This window comes from Takifugu rubripes, chromosome 8 (genome assembly GCF_901000725.2).
Source record: "Takifugu rubripes chromosome 8, fTakRub1.2, whole genome shotgun sequence".
In the NCBI taxonomy this organism is placed as follows: domain Eukaryota; kingdom Metazoa; phylum Chordata; class Actinopteri; order Tetraodontiformes; family Tetraodontidae; genus Takifugu; species Takifugu rubripes.
In genome coordinates this window covers 15,761,432-15,781,295 of record NC_042292.1, presented here as the reverse complement: position 1 = coordinate 15,781,295, position 19,864 = coordinate 15,761,432, and the positions used below count along the sequence as shown (strand labels likewise).

The window sequence follows — 19,864 nt, the reverse complement described above, 5'->3', positions numbered from 1 at the left end:
CTACTAAATTCATCTAACGAGGGGATTTCAGCTAAGATCAGACAAGAGGAAATAAATATAAAAAAATTACAGTGGATCAGGGTACTTGTTAAGTGCCTATTTAATCGAGCCAACTCAAAATACCTTTAAAATACCAAAATAATTCTCATCGCTATTGTGCTACTTATTCATTTTATTTTTCTACAAAACGTGCAATCATGCAAACACAGCTCTGCTATACAAACTCACGAAGTGATTAATTTTGAACAGAGTTTTGAGATCTTAAAGCAGCTTTTAGGCGCCTCTCTGGGAAGGTGCGATACTTCTTCCGGTCACTAAGCGGCGAAAGACAAACAAAAAGCATAGAAGAAGATAAAACTTCCGGTTCTGTCTGAACCCTCATGGACCCTCAAGAAAATATTTGGATGTTTTCAAGAAAGGTGACGCAGCCAGGTAGGCGCAAATAACCGAGATTTTTTAAAACGGAAGTTGCGAATATCCGCCCGTTTGTACCTCTTCGGTGTCTATTTGAATAACACGATAAATATTCTCCACAGTTTTGGAATGCCGACCATTTGTTTTTCCTGTATGGGCTTCTTGAAGGTTCAGCGTTTTTGTTAAAACATTCTTCTTCTCTTTTCAACCGTAATATGCAAAAATATTGTTTAAAATGGCGGCTTTAATACCCGTGGCACTTGTCTCTACCCCCGAAGGTTGTGTCAGTCACATGTAATCGAAACCAGGGGAGTTAGGTTCGGTGCGAGTTCGGTACGTTGACCAAAAGTGGCACTTTTTCATGTGGCGCAGCTAAAAAAAGGAAGGGCGGTACTTCATCTTAAGTCAGGTTGCGCCCCGGAGGATAGAACCGGGAAGCCACAACAGGAAGTGCCCTACATCGGCCTCTTTTCTCATCAATATCTCCACTCCAGGCAAATATTGTTCACACAAGTCGTGTTGAAATGAAATAAGGTTTGTTTGGAGAAACACATGTAGGCGCTGGCGCAAAAATCCGAAGACATACTTTTGAGACAATTCCTTGTATTTTCTGGAAATCTTGGCCACCTTGGATTTGGCTGGTTTTTGGCTGGTTTTAAACCTTAATATGCCAAATATGTTTCTGGAACAGTGACTGGATTAGGCCAGGTCCTGATTCAGAAGCATACTTGATTGGAACAGAATAGCTAAAGACTCCATAAAATGCTTACACTGATATGTGGAAACTTTATTGTTATACACAGTTACACAGCTGTGATGTTAAAGTCCAAGTCTCAAGGGAATGTTTCTGGATCGGTCTAAATCCCTTTAAAGGCTGAACAATGATGGTTCAGTTGCGCCGCATTCTCATTTTTGAGAAAATGAAACCAATCGCATGGGGCGTTGGCAGATGTTTAACCTGAAATCAGCGGGGTTGGGTTTGGAGAAATACACCCGGTTTATGCGTTTTTCATACAGCGATTGTTTTCAGGCTTTATTTTCGAAAATAAAACTGCGTTGAACCCAGTGGACTCCTGGTGCTTATTGGATCTCATGTTTTACTGGGGGGTGGACTATTAAAAATAAGGAGAAGAGAGCTTAAAGTTGGCCTCCGATCGGTGGACATTCATGCACACCAAAACAATCTGTTGGGGTCTTCTGGATGGCTTGACTTCTCTCAAGGACTCGTCCTAAAATCCAGGTGAAAAATGGAGAGTTGTGATAACACATGGCTCTCCATGTCAGCTCTTGATAGAATCAGGACTCCAGTGTGTATGTTGGCATGTAAATGGCGCTTGCTTCCTAACAACTTTAGTGTCTATGTTGCTATATTTATTATCATAAATATCAATAATCTGGCTGAGAATTTTACTTCTTCCACTGCAAAATGGTGGGGAACTTTGTTTTTAGGTACTGGGAAGTCCTGGAACACCAGAAGCATTTTTTCTTCTTTTTTTACTTTGGTAGTAAAATTAAAAAGCAACACAATCAATATCTATGCATTTTGGTGAAATTAGCATAATTGTGCAGCTGCTCAGAGGGAGCCTTCGTATCTTGATGTTTGCTTCTGTAGTTTCTGCTACAAAGAACACTGTAGTCATAACTGATGTGTCAGGGAAAAAAGAGCCTTGATTTCCCCCACTCCCTTGGAAATATACTTTATTTTCTGTTGTGTGTGTGTGTGTGTGTGTGTGTGTGTGTGTGTTTTTATTATTTTTGTCTGTGGCATTTCTATCTCACTGACCTCCAGCCTGGATCTTCTGGTCTGTGTAGATAGTTGCAGTTTCTGACAGATTTTGTTAACTATCCAGAAAAATGCCATGCCAAATGTAGAGTATTGATATCTAATGATCAGTAAATATATATTAATGCACCTCTACTAAATGTGCACATAACCTTTTAATGAAATGTTTCAAAATGCAGCTTTGTGTTCAGCTTTCTGTATCTGTACTTTGTTGCTTTTTTTTTGTTTCCTCGTCTTTGTCCTGTCAGCGAAAATCTCAGAAAATTGAAATTCTTTCCATGTTTTTTGACCTAACATCAGCAGCACGGCCAGCTGAAGAAACAGCCCTCAAAGGTAGACTTTAACAGCTGAGATACAGTCCAGCCCAATAACCCCTTCCTTTGTTGTGTTTGTTTGTAACTCCAGCTTTTCTTTGCAAACGGAGCTTAGTGCCCCTCCTCCTGGTCTAGGGCCGTTTCCAAGTCCTCTACTTGGAGGGTTCCCGGGCGCCTCTCTCCTGATTGGACAACATGCTGCCTCCTTGCATCTGGCTCAACTGAAAACACAGCTAGCTCTGACTCAGATCAATAGCGCACTTGCTGTTGGCGGCCAGTCTCGAGCCTTTAAAGCCAACTCCAAAACACGCGCTCGCTGCAGACATTCAGCAGCTCCCTCTCCGACTGCCGTGGCCATTAACCTCCTCAACATTCTGAAGATCGCAAACATGTCCCACCCGCCGTACAACCCCTGTGGTTCTAGGAAGCAAAGATCTGCCCAAGGACAATATGATTACTCAAATACGCAGCCAGAAGCTGCTCATCTGGGAGCTGATTTCAGTTTCAGCTCCTCTGCAATTCCTGAGAGATCCGGCACAATCGTTCCATCATTAACATCTTTGAACTATAGACATGAACAGAGAAGAATTGTAAACGATGAGCCCATACTCAGGTCTGCAATAACCAACAGTACCAGAGATAGAGAGGTGAGGGCTGCGGGAATACCAGTGCCACAAACCAACCAGAACGCTCCCTTTCCTGGGAGGGACACTGGCGAGATTGGTCCCTTTGGAACAAACAAGGCATCCCTCCACATGTCGTCATCATCCTCTGCCTTTCAAGGGGACGGTGGCACATGTGTTGTTACTGACAGGTGCTCCTTGGATTGGTTGAACTACAAAAGACCACCGAACCAAAGCACATCCGCCACGTCACATGGCGAAGAACACAACGCACCATACATTCCTGGGCTTGGTGACGACAACCACGTCGTGCCAGAGGAGCGATCGGCTGCTCCCCCGTCCTCTCAAACAAGGGACACGGCTGAGACCGCTACGAGCATCCTTCGTCAGTATGGACTCGATAAAGAGGACCTGGAATATCTCATCTCCTGTCCTGAGGACCAAATGACTCTGGCCAACATGCAGAAAATCCTGCAGCAAAGGAGCCTGGAAAAAGCCAGCAAAACTATGGCTGCCAGTCACACAAAGACCTATCCTGAGCCTCAGCCCCTCAAAAGTTTGAGTGGACCATACAGCCACAGTTCTTCTGTTGGGCCTGGGCTGAGCCAGAAAAGAAGGTCACCAGCTGTTCTTCAGCAGAGTAAAGTGATTGACTATGGACATAAACGCCGATATAACGAAGGAGCGTCGGATGGCGTTGGAATGACCGCTGACCCACCCAGCAGCAGCCACAGTGGAGGTACATTTCTGTTGGATTCTGGTCATTCTGGAGGAAGCAGACAACAACCACAGGAAAAGAATAAAAGGGGCACAAATAGTGACAGTTCTGGCTCTTTACACATACTGAACACTCTGGGCCCCTACAACAAACCACTGCAGACCCCAGAAAAGGTTCCCAGCACCATGCTTGTGCCAAAAACTGACACGGACATGAGAAAATCTACAAGAGCTGTTCCTGTTAAAGAACCAGAAGATGGACAGTCGCCATTAAAACCCGCGACTTCCTGCGTCCTGATGCAGGGTTTGCATTCAGGCAGGCCTGGCCTCATCAGCGATAACAAGAGCCACAGCATCAAGGCCAAACAAGACCAGGCGCCAACAGTTGGGAAGCAGGCGGGACAGCATCCACTGGCGCAGCAGTCACAGCCACACACGCCCACAGAACCATTAATGCGGACTGTGGTATGGTCTTCGGGTTATTCCGCCAGTCTACAACTTCCACCTGCTACTACCGCTTCAAGGATCAGCGAAGCCTCTTGGGCCACCCATCACTCGCCAGGCATCCCGCCGCATTTGCACCAGCCTTTCCCAGCGCAGGCGGCCAATCCAGAGGAGCGCACACGAGGAAAGGCTACACCTTTTAAAGGTCTGCCAACGCTGGCCATGATGCATGACTATGCCGCCACCTCCCCGAGAGTCTTTCCACATACCTGTTCACTGTGTTCCAAAGAATGTGCTGGGATGAAGGTGAGTAGAAGATTGCACTTTGTTGTCTATTGCCAATTGTGAGTCCCCGTCAATTGTAATACAAGATGTTTTGAAAGAGTTTGGTATTTCTTAACATCCACTTTTTCATTTCATTCTGTATTAACTGGAAAGTTCACGTGCACCAGAGATCATGATGCTGTGAGTCCTCTGTTGCAGCAAAGGCTATTGAAACCTGTCACCAAATGTGCTGGCTCAGGACACGTTCGATGAACTGAATAATGTTGTGCTGGAGAATAATTTTATTTTCCGAGCATCCATTAGGCCAGTTTTCCCCTTGACAGAATGGCGGGTTCTTGATCCCCGGCAATGCAAAACTTACTAGGCTGCAAACAATAACCCAGGAACCTCTGCAGCTTCTCAACACGCAACAGTTTTCTGTCTTGACCTTGAGTTCTCCTGGGAGACGCAACAGAGCTGCACACTTTGTACTGAGACCAGTGTTCCAGAGACGTCAGAGGTTCGTGGGTTATATCACTCGCCCGCTGCAGCGCTGTCTTCTAGATTCCCTCCTCACCTTCGTAATTCGGGGAAAGAGACAATTCTGCAGTGCCTGCAATAGTGAAACGCAATCTGACCAGTCCGGTCAGGTTTTGTTTAACTCATGGAGGCTTCCAAGACTCAAATGCACGTTCCATAGTGACTGGCAATCTGTTTGATGTCTTGTTCAACCCCAGGAAATCCTCGCCCAACATACTCTTAGGACTTTTGTAGATGCACCGTTCACCCAGCAGATTTGGTGACAAAACGTTTTCAAGGTTCTACTCATTTTCAGACCTGTGTACGATTTACTGGACTTAATTTATTGATATGTACTGATCTTTTATATATGGCTGTAGACTTTCGGGTATGACATATGCATTTATTAAAAGACAGGATGAGGAGATATCTACTCCGGACCATCTGGACCACCCTCAGACAAATAGCACCTAATTACTTTGTTTAAAATTAGAAATGGAAGTGAGAAAAATGACAATATCTCCTTGTTTGTGTGGGGTTTTTTTGTCAAGTGATTCATTTGTTTTTGTTCTTGTTGAAGCTGTCATTTCTTTGTCAGTTCATTTTATTTTTAACAGTTGTGAGGGTGAAGTTTTAGTCACCGTGCTGTTCGTCACTAGACTCAGATCAACCTTGCAAACAACAGGAGACCTTACAACAGGAGATCTTGATTCCTTACAACAGGAGATCTTGGTTCCTTACAACAGGAGATCTTGGTTCCTTACAACAGGAGATCTTGGGTCCTTACAACAGGAGACCTTGGGTCCTTACAACAGGAGACCTTGGGTCCTTACAACAGGAGATCTTGGGTCCTTACAACAGGAGACCTTGGGTCCTTACAACAGGAGACCTTGGGTCCTTACAACAGGAGACCTTGGTTCCTTACAACAGGAGACCTTGGATCCTTGCAACAGGAGATCTTGGGTCCTTACAACAGGAGACCTTGGATCCTTACAACAGGAGACCTTGGTTCCTTACAACAGGAGACCTTGGGAGAGCTGAACATCAGTTCAGGCTTCCTCTGTCAACTCTGCTCGTCTGCTGCTCGCTCGCCTCTATTATTGGTGCAAACAGGATTTATGTCAAACAGGACCTCACGACTCCTTATCTCCTATCTACTTTTCCCATCTTTACAACTTCCTTGTCTTAACGAACAGGATACCTCTAAGTGCTGGTGTTGTAAACAGCTCCAGCACTTAGTTTAAACATTTACACTTTCCTTTTTTTAACAGCATTCCTCAAACACTTAAAATCTACACATCACAGCATCTAAACAATAATAGTAATAACAACAATTCTTCTCGCACAGTACACTTTTTTTGCAAAACATCCATCCACCTCAGCGACACACTTGCCCCACCAGTGACTTTTTTGGGTTACGTTACTTCAGGAATTCCAGACTCCAGCCGTGAGTGTGGTTTTTCTCTGCATCGCTGTTTTCGTCCCTGGACTCAGCTGGAAGGAGAACCTCCATATATCAGGAGCTCAAAGAGAACTGCATCATCAAGAGGATTTTTTCTATTTTTTCATTTTATTTTTAAATCGGGGTTGACTGTAACTGTCAATTGTTGTCGAACTCAGTTCCAGTGCACAAGGATACAATTTATAAAATGCATTTATTTTGCTGTTTTCCAACAACTTGTGTTTATTTCTTCTGTGCATTTTCCATGGTGAGAGAAATACAAATGTTTTGTTGGACAAATTAATGATGATGATAAGACACTCTGTCTCATTTGGGTTGCCAGGACTGGATTGCCCATCAGAATACAAGTCTTCACCTGGGGAATTGCAAACTCCTGCGACACCGGTCCGTCTAAATCTATTAAAATAATAGATTTTTTTAGAAGAACGTGTTGAGTTATGTCTTAAAAAGGTGCTTCCTGACCTTCTATCTACAGATACCCAGATTGGGATGGCACCATCAAAACTGAGCCACGGTAAATTTGGTTGAAACTGATTTGGTTGAAGCTTCTCTACATTCTGCTTTAGCTTCAGATACAAAGTATATTTTTCTCCTCAGATCTGCAGATAAAAATGTCAAGCCCTCCACCGCCACTGCTGCAGATGTTCGCCAGAAAGCCGTGCGTGGGAGTCGCTCTCGGTCCCACTCGGCCAGCCCTCATCGCCACGGCTTGGAAGGTAAAAGGGAGAGACACAGTAGATCAAGATCTCCGCAGAGTTCCAGATACACTCTCAGGTATGCAGCTTAAACCCTTTAACTATCGACTGTCGTTTTCCTGATCAGCATCTACATCAGTATTTGAGTTGACTTCTTTAAATGTGTCATGCATGTTGATTTGTCGTTCAATTTGCCAGATTTTAAGTTAATTTTCTCTGCTATTGGTTGTGTACAAGGAGCCCTGATAAACCGGCATCATGTAGGTGGATTGAAGACAGTCCAAGATGGATGAATGTGAGACATTCACCTCCTAAGAGGAGATGTTCGCCACCTCTGAGATGGAGTGATGACAGAGGATTGGCACCCAGAAGGGATGACGGCAGACTTTCGCCCCTGCGAAGAAACGACAAGAGACCAGAGAGGATTGACGAGAGACGACATTTGCATAGGAGTGAGGAGAGAGAAAAGGTCAAGACAAAATCACTAGGAAATAAGAATGATGACAGACGGACATCGCCTAGGAGGACTGAGGAGAAATGGCTGTCATCAAGGAGGGTTGTGGAGAGACATCTGTCGCCAAGGGCGGTTGAGAGACGATTGTCCGCAGAGACATTGTCTCGTCTAGAAGCATCAGGTTTGACCTTTTTAACATTCACACGAATAAGATGCATTCAAAGTTACGATGTTAAGAACTTGAGCTATCATCCAGTCAATGCAGAAGCACATCAACACTCTACTGATTCATCCCTGTAGGTGTCCAATCGAATCATTCTGACCTGGACACCATGGTGAAGAACCTGGCTTCTGCCCTGGTGGCTGAGATCAAAAAGATTACTCCAGCCTCATCATCCCCATCCTCCTCCTCTTCTAAAGCAGGAAAACCGTTCTCTCTTTCACTGCCTGCCACTTCCTTATCTTCTGTTGTAAAGAAATCCACCTTAAATCCCCTGAAGTCAAAGCCCTTTCTGCAGAAAAGTGGCGAAGGCTCTTCCAGAAGGATTGAGGTATCAGTGTGTTTGTGTGTTCAGTCTGTTTTGAACCACCAGTATTTTCTCTCCTGACTTTTCTCTTTTTAATTCAGGTGGGAAAGTCTGGACCTCCAACTATGGTGAAACTGGAAGGGATTACAAATTCACTGTCACACAATGATATTAACACTGCTGTGGAGAAATTTGGAAAAACCAAATCATTTGTACTGTTCAGGTCCAAGCAACAGGTACTGACTAGATGAAGACTCAAGCTAACCATTATTCTTTATTGTCGAATGAATGGCGATGGTTTAGCAGGAATTCAGGCTCACTTCCTGTTTTTCTGTTTTCCTACTATTATTTTCAAATTTAAAAGCATTTATTTGTGATCTTGTAGGCAATTGTCTGTTTCGAGAAAGAAGAGGATGCTAAGAAATTGAAAAAAGTGAAATTTCTTAATGTCAAAAGTGTAATGATCACCGTGGCGGATAAGGTATTATATATTCAAATTCATTGTTTCATTCACTCCTTTTATTTTGCGGTTTTGTTGGATGATGTAAAAAATCTGTTTGCAGGGAGCTGTTTCAAAGGAGCAAAGGCTGCCTTCTCACAGGTTAGTTGTGTTCCTCTCAGAACCTTTATATCTATAAACTGTTACATTCTATGCAATCATAGAGGTTTTGACCTAACTTTTTTTTCTTCAGCAAGTCATGTTCGTCTGGGGCATCCACATCAAAAACAGCCAAATCAGCAGCTGTCGGTGCCTCCAGAACAGCGCCTGCCAATACTCGTCATAAAGGGCCTTCGGCATCTGAAGCAAGCAAGATCATGAAAAACGCAGCTGCGGCCAAAGGCTGTGGTAAAGGTCTGAAGACTGCCACTAAATCGAAATCTCTGCTTTCCAAAAGCAAAACAAATGCTACCGTGCCAGCAGGTAAAAAGGTCAAAGGTAAACTAGCTGTGACAGGAGCTGTGAAAAAGGCGGTTCTAAAGAAAAAGGGCCCCCTTAAATCCAAGAATGCTGCTAAAACAGGCAACTCCAAACTCAAACCAAAGCCTGTCACATCAGATACGGAGGATAACAAATCTGCAATGTTAGTGGAAGAAACGGAAGGTTTCCTCAGACCCGTAGAAACGACCTTGACAGACTCAACACCAGATTTAGATGAACTTACTAAGAAACTGTTGGTGGCAGGAGGAGACATGAGGGAGGAGAGCGTACCTTTAGAATGCACGGATGCAGAAAACCAACTACAGACTGGCAACTCCAAACTCAAACCAAAGCCTGTCACATCAGATACGGAGGATAACAAATCTGCAATGTTAGTGGAAGAAACGGAAGGTTTCCTCAGACCCGTAGAAACGACCTTGACCGACTCAACACCAGACTTGGATAAACTTGCAGAGAACCTGTTCATGGCAGGAGGAAACGCGAACGAGGAGAGTATGCCTTTAAAATGCACAGATGCAGAAAACCAACCTCAGACATCGGAAACTGTGTATAACAAATCTGCAGTGTTAGTGGGAGAGGAAGGAGGTGAGAAACTGGCCATAATAGGAACGGATGTGGTTGTGGAAAATGCAGATAGAGAAAACCAACCTCAGACTGGTCAAAGTGAAGACACATCTGCTTTAGCAACCTCTGTGACGCTCAAAGAGATCGTTCAAGGTGATAAATCAACAGCTTTCGACCGCAACCCTCAAACTGAAACTGTCAAACACATTAAAACTCAAGATGCCGAACCGATGCAGCTCGGGGAGACGGATTCCACAGATCTCCAGGAAGTTAGCAATGGTGCGATCCTTAAGGAAGAAAAATCGCCTCCAGTAAACATTTCAGAAATTAAGAAACCTGCAGCTCCTCCAATTGAGACACCTCCACCTGTAAACCCTGCCAAAGCTTCTCAACACGTGGAAGAAAACCTAGCAGAAAAAGCACAGCCCACGGCAGGAACCACAGAGATCAAGACAGAAGCTTTGTACGTGAAGCAGAGTGGCAGTGGCGTGAAGACACAACAAGAAGGTATGTGGGAGTCTTGGCCATATGGTGAAAGCACCTTTGTTCCATTGAAATGGACAATTTCAGTCTTTAATTTTACCTGTGATCACACAAACTAAATGGCTTGGCTATTATTAAGGGGCTGCGCATCTCCTGAAGACACCCAGCAAGGCTTCATCTGTAAAAACCCCAAAAGCTGTCAAGAAAGAGGTGCAGCAGCTTCCGAAATGCAAAATGTTTCAGTCGGACGTTCTCCCTCTGACTGACGGGGAAACCATAGCAAACTTCATTGATCCTGATGCATTGAGTAAGAGATCTATCTGTTTTGCCATTTGTGGGTGTCTTCCGAAGCTTCTTAACACATTTATGATTGCTTTTTGTTTTGGTCTCTTTCACAGTTTGCTTCAAAATCGAGGCCTGTAATCCTACAATGGTAGGTTTTTTCAGATTTGTGTTAATGGCTGCATTCATATCACGGGACGATTATTGAGTTATACCACATAAACACTTTTTCATAGTACAAAACCTAAAAAAAGTAAGGCACTGGTCTCTTCTCTGGTTGTTTTACAGGTCCCATCATACAACAAGAAGCTGAAAGTAATCCAAATAACCTCGCTGCCCTTTTATAATGAGTGCTGCTATACAGAGAAGGAGCTGGCCGAAGTGCTCACGCCGTTTAAGTTTCACTATACGCCCAACACGATGTTTGTGCTTCCACAGGTGCAGATGGTACGTGTCCATTATCCTGTGATGTGTGCACTGGTTTCTGGTTTTCAATTCAGCTCTTGTGATTTTTGGTTTATCACTTCAGGCTTTTGCTATAATACCAACTAAAGGCCTCAAAAAGTTAACCTCCACAAGGATTGCCTTCAAAAAGTCAAGGCCGCACATCCGAGTGATCCCCGGCCAGAATTTATTGACGTCGGTAAGGGTGCAGGGTGCTCACAGATGCATTCACATCACAATAAAAAGAGGCAGTCTGATTAATACTTCCCTGTTGCTGCTGTTTTAGATCACATTTTATAAATCGCTGATGAGCTTGACAAACTTTGTGAGTACGCACACATGCAACGCTAGTTTCTGTCCTTTGATTCATGTTGTTTAGATCTGCTCTTGTTTTCTATATCCAGCCTGTGCGAGGTGCTGCAGAAAGAACTATATTCATCAAGAATATTTCCCTCGACAAAGCCAGAGAGCTCTGCAACACTTGGAAGAAACACAGTCATGTCGTCAATTTTCTGCCTCTGCTGAACAAGGTACAAACCCTCCAGAGGTGTCTTTTTCAGTGGACACGGTTGGTCATACCAGGCAGCGTTTTGGAGTGCTTCTGTCGCTTTTTTCCAGGCATACATACAATTTTCATCCAATCTTGATGCGGATCGGTTCGGGGTTTGGCACAGCCTCAAAGAATTTTCTGGCGAAGAAGTCTTCAGGCAGAGAGCTCCGAATGTTTGCCCAGCACAGGCGGACATCAAGACAGCAGCAGGTGAATGTTTCTCTGACTGCAGTTCAGTTGTGAGAAATGGAACAAGTCTAACAAATGTTAACAAACATGATTTCCTCCTCCTTTTTGTAAGACAATGACGATGTTGTTGCTGGAGTCACAATCCCGCCAATGAATTTCGCTCCTCCAAAAGGCAGCAGTCCACCATATTGGATCACAAGGAAAAACACTACTTTGTTCCCTACAGCTTTTCCTTGGTTCATCATCCCAGGTAGGAGACAGTAACTTGAGTTAGTTGCTGATGTGTCCCCATGTTAATTCATTCACCTGACTTTTTCTGTTTTTCTCTTAAGATTATCTGACAGTCAGTGCGGTGGAGGACATTCAGGTAAACCCAGTAACTAATGATTTGTGTGCTCTACTGGACTTTGTTGGAATTTGACGCATTGCTTTCATGGGGCTTTAAATCTCATGATTTTGTAGGCAGCCAGCAGTCGTGGTTCCATGTTCTCTACGATCATGTTGACCAACTTGCCAATGGAAAGGTACATGCATGAAAACATCGCCCAGGTGGTCTGGCCGTATTTTTCCCAACGCACCTTCAAAACACTGTGCTATAATGTAATCGTGCTGCCACTACAGAAGAGGGTAAGTGAGCAAAAAGGTAATTTAATTACTGACACGGTATCTTAATGTCACTGACTATAATCTGTTTTTTTTCCCTTCTGTTGGTACAAACCTCCAGGCCTTTGTAATTTTTGAGGACTGGAGCGCCTGCTGTCGTTTTGTCCAAGATCACATCAAAAATCCAGTGTGTGTAGCTGACTGCACGCTCACTGTCCACTTTGTGTTCCAACGCTTGATTCCAGAGTACACTCAGGTATTGGACTCGCTCTGGGACTACTCTATACAGGAGGGTGTTTGGCTACAACATTCTAAACTAATCCATTGCTGGAAATTGATGGTTATTTTGTCATTAGTGGGTGCCAAAGTGCTGTGCGATTTGCACTCCTGATTTGGACTCGGGGAAATTTCAATGTTCTGAACTACAAAAGAGCGACCAGCACATATTGGTCTTGGTTAACTGTCTATTGGTGTCTTTTTGCAGGAAGTCATGTACACGAGTCTGATTAAACTGAGCGAGACGGTAAGTCTTGATTCATGCATATTTTGTTGATTCTGAGCAGCTTTTTTTCTGTTCCTCAAACTCATCTTTTTTTCCTCCAGGGACCTTTGTCGGAAGTTCCGGAGCCAGAATCTCTGAGGAAGCGGCTGCTGTGCATAGAGACTACTCAGACATCTCTACATATCATTGGGGTGGTCATTGAAAGGTTGGCGTTGAGTGCAACCTTTGTCAGATACTTGCCGCTCGCCAACAGGGTACAAAACACAAAACCTTGACTATTTTTACATTACGTCACACACCTTAATCCAATTTTTGTTGGTGCTGCACTAAATAATCAGTCAGTTCTACCCTGAGCTGGATACCAACAAAGATTACATCATTTTACCTCTAAACCTGAGGAGAATTGACTTACAATCTTTTTTCCAATTTTTTCTTCATTGCTTCTTCTCTCTGTGTCATTCTGCTTTAGATATACGCTGAGTTGGCTAAAGCCAGTGATCTGGAGCAGGTCCTGGAGAAATTTAAGCACTTTCAGTGCAAACATTTCGAAGGGCATCTGTGTGCAACTGGGTGAGTGTCCTTGTGAATGATGCGATGTGCATTAAGTCTGTGTGTGCATAATTTATGTTCAGAATTACTATTTGCTCACAATCTGGTATCAGGCAGGTATGAAGGAATATAGATATCAGAGGCAAAGAACAAAGGTCTGAGTCATTGAGCTCATGTGAAGAATCATTTGAAAAAAGACAATTTTGATTTAAATTCATCCATTTTCTACATCATGTTGAACCTCCTCGTTCTACCTGTCTCAGCCTAAACCAGGTGCTTTTCTCTCTCTAGGTTTATAATAAAAAATCCAGAAACGTAAGTATATCCCCTTTCCTAATGTTTTGGCTGTGTCAAAACGCAAATGTTTAAATTCATCATTTACAGGTCAGTCGGCTTGCTCATGTTTAAGCATTTTGTCCGTACATGTGTAGTTTGGAGAGCTTTGAAAAGCGGCTGGAGATCAACGACAAGACCCCAGTGAACTTGGGCCAGAACGCAGCCAAAGACAAACCCCCGTTTGACGAGGGCGTTTTAAAGACCATCAAAGTGACCATTCACCAGAATTTAGGCGCTAAGGGGATATCAGGAAGGTACAAGGTGGGGAATACATTAAATGCTAAATCCACTGGATATTATTAATGTACGCCATGGTTGTAAAACCGTGATATATACTGTATGTGATATAGTCTGCTTATAATTGTAATCTGATTGCTAAGAACTGAGAAGACTCACCGGTATTCTGAAAATTTGTTTTGGAAAGGCAACTAATTTTGGAGATATAATGGAAAGAATTAATAGTTCCTCTCGTTTTTGGATAGGATGCTTTTTAAAACTATCGTTTGGCAATTTTTTTTTTTTTACAGGAGACGGATGATTTTACATCGGACGCTCTGTCTCCAAGTGCAATTCTTTTTGATAAGGTCTTTACTCCGCCAGACGCTAATCCAAATCACAGGTGCTCATCCGAATCCAGAGGAAACAAAGGAAGCGCAAATATGTCCAACTTGGTCACACAAACTACAACGGGATCTTCTCATGATCCAAAAACCGCCTCCGAGTCTGCAGTGTTGAAAAAAGCTGCCGCAAACCTGTCTGAGGCTGTCAAAGCTCAGGCTAAGCCCTCATTCTCTGATTGTAGAAGTAAAAACTTGCGGGAACCTTCTTCCTCTTCTGGTCAGAAAACTGAGCAGTGTGAGAAAAAATCTGTGGCAAAACAAACTGACGCATCATCCGATTGTACTGAAAAAGCCTCAATCCAGCCTCAACCAGAACAGCCTCGAGAAAAACGGGTCGACCTTGCAGTTGCATTGTCTGACCACAGGGAAGCAGAGGAGAGCACAGAAGTTGAAAAGGAACAGCAGGTGGGGTGGGGTGGGGTGGATGGGGAAAAATACCAAATCCTTGATTCATTTGAAGAACAAACAGATCCAAAGGTGGCTAATGAGGACCAATGGGGCAGCTCATTAACACAGCCGATTGAGCCTGGGGTCACTGTGGATGATGAAGGGAAAACCCACCCACAGGAGAATGATGACATGTCAGTGGATGTGTCTGTCCCCAAAGAACCAGCAGCTTCTGCTCCAGAGGATGTCCAGGTAAGGGACATCTTAACAGTATCATCTAATGTTGAATCTGCAGTCCGAAATTAAAGAAAACATTTTTCACACTTGTTTGTACCGTCTATGGTTCTTCAGTCCTGTGTTCCAGTGCCTCCTGAGAAAAACAGTTCTTCCACAAACATTTGCAAAGAGTTCAGGTAAGCATGCGCCCCTACTAGTTTATGCTTATATTAGAAATTATATTTGTGAAAAGGGCACTCTTGTGCTCATCTGGTAATTCTTTGATGTCTCTGTAGTTCTGTAGAGTGTCTTGGAGATGCAGACAAGACTACAGTAGATTTGGAAGAAGACGCAGTCAACGTCGATTCTTGGTTGGACAAAGACATCTTGAAGACCATCAAAGTGACCATTCACCAGCACACGTCGACTGGAGAGACCTCCAGAGATGAAGAAGAAGAAGAAGAAGAGGAGGTGTGTGGTGGTGTATTTAGATGAAGGCATCAGTTCTGTTTCAGTTAGTTGCATGTTCATTTCATGTCCATAGAACCCATTTTTGGTAATCTCAATAGAGTGACAATGTATTCCAAATAAATTTAGCATCACATGCATTTCCTTCACTAATTTATTAACTGTTATGTCAAATTCATTACAGTCTTTCTTTGAGGAACAAAATTTCAGCATGGAGGATTTTGTAACTGTTGATGAAGTTGGTGCAGATGTGGAAGACACAGCTCCTGAGCCCCCGAGTCCCTCCACATTCTCCTCCAGCATCACACCAATCCCCACAAGATCCTCCGAGGATTCGAAAAGCAGCATCCTTGAAGACCAGGCAGCTTTGTCTCGCAAAGATCCCCAGTTACAATATGGAGGCAGATCTGAAGGAGTGAAAGATCAACCAGAGACTGCAGAGTCAGAGAATGACAAAGACAAAACAATCAGGAGAGGGATGAGGACGAGAAAATATAATGAACCATCAAAGATGGATTTGACTTCCACAACATCTGAAGGTGAGTCTCCTCTCAAGCAAATGATGGTTAAAAAGTACGACACTCGGGGGAAGGTGGACACTCGGGGGAAGGTGGACACCTCTGCACAAAGGTTTAAGAAAGACAAAGAGGTGACTAAAGAGATGGAGCTGGAAGAAGACGCTCAGAATGCTACCACTTCAGGAAGACCTGTCAGGAGGAGGAGCGCACGAGGAAAGAAAGATGACAAACTCACCCCGACTCCCACTGAAACATCAGAAACTCCCATCACAGACGAAGAAACACCTTACAAAATCTTAGACTCTGTGGATGAAGAGACCCCTGACGATGAAGCTAAAGTCACAAGATCGACAAGAGGAAAGAGAGAGAGAGCCAACAAAAACGATGCTTTGAGGACACCAGCGAGAAGGCGGCACACTGCAGCCAGAGAAGCACGGGAAGGAAGTGAGAAGAAACTACCAGAAGACCAGGAAACACCATCGCCTGGAGGTGAAGTGACTGGAGAGGTGTGTCACGAAGATGCCACTTACAAAATACAAAATTCTGTTAAAGATGAGGTCGTTGAGGAGAGTCCAGCTCCAACACGGCCAAGAAAACGAGGAAGACCAAAGAAAATGGTCAAAACTAAAAAAGAGAAACAGCCATTAAAAGATGATGCATCTGAAAAACTAATGAAGGAGGAGGAGCTATATCAGGTGATTGACTCAGTTGAGGACGAGACAGCCGACGATCAACTCGTCCCAGGATGGCCTGAGAGTTCTGGGACAGAAGAGGCACCCAAAATTGGGGATGAGCAGACTGGAGATGGCACTTCTGTTACAGGGTCGACCAAAAGGAGGAAGGAGGAAGAGCAGCAAGAGCCTCCGTATCAGCTCGTAGATTCTGTGATTACTGAAGCGGTTTCAGCTGAAACAGAAGACACTTCGACGTGTCCTACAGCTGCAGAAGCCTCCGACAGTATCGCTGTCACAACAGTTAATGAGACGGTTTCTAATTTGGGGGTTCGTGGGGTTTCAGCTGCTGGAGAAGGTTCTGGTACGAGCAATAATTCATCCAGGACAGAGCGGGATCAAGAAGACAAACCAGGAACCAAGTCCAAAACCGACCCTCTAAAACCAGAAGAGGAGAGCCAACTGGAAACACCTGAGAGAAACACTCTGGACACAATGGTGAACCTGGATGAAGTGAGTGAGGAGGAGGAGAACTACCCTGATGACACAGCTGAGGAGGAAGAACTGAGGAAGAGACCAGCTGACTCAAAAGAGAAGCACGAGCGAAAACTGAGGGAGAAGCCCAGGACCAGCACCAGAGCGCAGAGAAGCCGGAGCCAAGAGGACAGAGGGGGAGACGGGAGCAGCAGATCTATGGATGAGGAGAGAGAGGAGCAAGATGAGGACTCTGTGGAGGAGGACACCAAGGAGCTGTTGACTCTGGACGAGGTGGGAGCAGACGAGCCTGAAGAAGAGAGAGCAACAGAGAGCCGAGGCAAAGATGACATCACAGAGACAGAACTGCAGTCGCTCGTCACTCTGGACGAGGTCGTAGAAGAAGACGACAAAATGGTCGAGCAAAACAGTGCAGAGACCCACCCGCTCAGAGAGGAGGACCAATCGGTGGACTTCTTAAATCCAGAAGTAAACATTTACAAAAGTTCTTCTTTCATCCATCCGGAATAAAAGACAAACATTTGTGTTGAAACATCGGCTGTCTGTTTTTAGACTTTAGTAACCATAGATGAAGCTGGTGGTGAAGATAAAGAAGAGCAGGAGCAGAAGCACTCTGGTAAACGCAAACTTGACACCGAGCCAGGTTTGTGTTTATCCACCGTGAAATATACATGCACACTTAACTGCACATATATTTGATCGGTTATTGTTGCGGCTGCATTAATGTCGTCTCAAGATGTCATATTTGTTATTGCATTGTTGTCACGCAGTAAATTACTGTCGTAAATCATCAGGTACCCATCAGACTTGTACACTATCTTCATATTTACAGGATATTCTATGATTCTTTTGTGTGGTTTTAGAGGAAAATCCAAACTTTGTGACCCTAGATGAGGTTGGGGAGGAGGAAGAGGAGAAAATATCCCCTAGGGCCAGAGGTCGACCTAGAAAGAGAACCAGACAGACGCCAGGTAACCCTCCCTGTCCCAACAGTCCACCACACATTTGCTCATCAAACGTCGTTCTTTGTTTCATACTAAACTTCCTTTTCATGCAGTGAAAGTGAGAAGATCTGTCAGAGGTAAGAACGTGACTTCAAAAGATGAAGAAGAAAAGGAAGCAGCCTCCGTTCAACCTGCCACTTCTCCGGAGAAAGACGAGTCTTCGTTGTCAACTGGAAGCCGGCGGGAGCCTCAGAAGACGGAGGTGAAAGCTGCCTCGGCCGAGCCGCAGCCTGGGAACCAGAAACTGGAGGGATGTTTGGAGGGAGACAGGAGCAGGACGGACATTAAAGGTATGAAGAACAAACCTTAGATGCTGGGTTGAGTCTCTTTCATATAAATGTGGGATGTTTACTCTGTTGCAGCTGCAAACAAACAGAGGAGGAAGCTGACTGGACCAGAAGCAAAGCGAGCATGCTCCCAGTCTCCTGGTGTCCGTTCTAGCTTCAGACTTCCAGAATTCAAACCCAACAACCCTCTGGGTCAGGAGTTTGTTGTCCCCACATCTGGATTTTTCTGTAATCTCTGCCTTGTGTTTTATCGCAATGAAAAAACGGCCAGGGAAGTCCACTGCAGCAGCCAGAGGCACTACGACAATCTGCAGGTACAAACAAACACAGCGAGTGAAACCCTAGAACACACACCAGTTATCCCGATAATACACACACTAATGGTTGTTGGTCTCCCCGGTTTTTCAGAAACATTATCAGAAGATCGAGCAGAAACTGTCATCATCCTCAGCAGAAAGGCCCAGAGGCGGTCCCACCTCTGATTAAGGCTACACTCACTTGTCAAGTTGCAATGTGTGGAGATGGATGAGCCACAATTGACAGAAAAGCCATTTTAATGACAGTCAAAGTGACTGAGGAAAATCCAAAGACAGCACGCCATGGCTGTGTTGCAGTGTTGTAAACCAACGGTGCCTTCAATGACCTGTGGAGGAGGTTAACAGTGACTACTGATGACATTTCTCTTTTCTTCCTTCCATTTTTGTTTTTGCTTTCAGTTTAGATTTAAACTCTTAAATGTGTGCACAGTTACTCTCAACACTGTTGCTCAGTTGAGTTCAGTGGTTCCTGCTGTCCACTGGCATTTTTAACCAATGCACGGCCATGAGATCAATGATCCTCAAAGTGTTGTGAGTGGCGTCGACCTCACATGTACAAATCTCTTTGAATTTCTAATTCTAATACAGTTTTAAGGAAGTGTAGTTCAGGCTATATTTTCTTCTATATTTTTGATCTTCTACCTTAGAGAAGATATTGTAATAATTTACTGCTTTTGGACTTAATTTTGTCATGGAAATGAATTGGAACTGTTCTGTTTTTTTTATTTTATTAGAATTGTCATTTAAGAATAAACCTTGCTGTCGTTGACTGCTGCATTCTTTTTTAAGCTTAGTTTTTAATAGATTTTACTTCTTCCACCACAAAACAATGATGGCTCCAAAGTAAAATGTTTGTTCATGAAGTTATTATATAAATCTCATTCATAAAATAAATTATCACTCTATTAATGTAAGTAATTTTAGATGTATCATAGTGTTACTCTGTATGTAGGTAACAAATATTTGTAAAGGTATTGTTCAATTCTGTAATTGATCAATTATTGTATATCAATATGCCCCATACGGAAATATTTTGCTGCTTTTTTACGTAAATACAATTTAAATGCTGTATGCGTACCTGTGTTATTTGTCAATTCTAAAAATTATTATTTTTTTTTTAAAGAATTAAAGGTTCCGGTAACGGGCTTTTAATCTGAAAGCTGCGACAATCAAACCGGAAGTTCAGACGAATTTGCACTCAAAACACTTAAACATTGTTTCTA

The 19,864-nt window shown here is 43.7% G+C and overlaps 2 protein-coding genes across 2 annotated transcripts; both read left to right on the top strand.

Annotated features, from left to right (window-relative positions):
- The first annotated feature begins 328 nt into the window (after positions 1–328).
- LOC115250852 (zinc finger protein 638-like) lies at positions 329–9,793 on the top strand. Its single transcript, XM_029841097.1, has 13 exons — positions 329–432; positions 2,603–4,601; positions 6,863–6,924; positions 7,016–7,054; positions 7,138–7,314; positions 7,473–7,870; positions 7,990–8,240; positions 8,318–8,452; positions 8,602–8,697; positions 8,780–8,817; positions 8,909–9,273; positions 9,502–9,721; positions 9,790–9,793. The coding sequence occupies exons 2-13, from the start codon at positions 2,901–2,903 to the stop codon at positions 9,791–9,793; spliced, it is 3,486 nt and encodes a 1,161-aa protein (XP_029696957.1). The 5' UTR covers positions 329–432; positions 2,603–2,900.
- Positions 9,057–19,710, top strand: LOC105418324 (titin-like). Its single transcript, XM_029840187.1, has 27 exons — positions 9,057–9,063; positions 9,690–10,227; positions 10,343–10,510; positions 10,602–10,636; positions 10,774–10,932; positions 11,015–11,128; positions 11,216–11,254; positions 11,334–11,459; positions 11,548–11,689; positions 11,781–11,918; positions 12,001–12,035; positions 12,131–12,295; positions 12,393–12,527; positions 12,756–12,794; positions 12,875–13,027; positions 13,243–13,343; positions 13,614–13,637; positions 13,754–13,919; positions 14,186–14,917; positions 15,017–15,078; positions 15,178–15,352; positions 15,534–17,501; positions 17,586–17,676; positions 17,897–18,004; positions 18,091–18,327; positions 18,400–18,638; positions 18,733–19,710. Exons 2-27 carry the CDS (start codon positions 9,951–9,953, stop codon positions 18,808–18,810), a joined length of 5,706 nt encoding a protein of 1,901 aa, XP_029696047.1. The 5' UTR covers positions 9,057–9,063; positions 9,690–9,950; the 3' UTR covers positions 18,811–19,710.
- Positions 19,711–19,864: the final 154 nt, after the last annotated feature.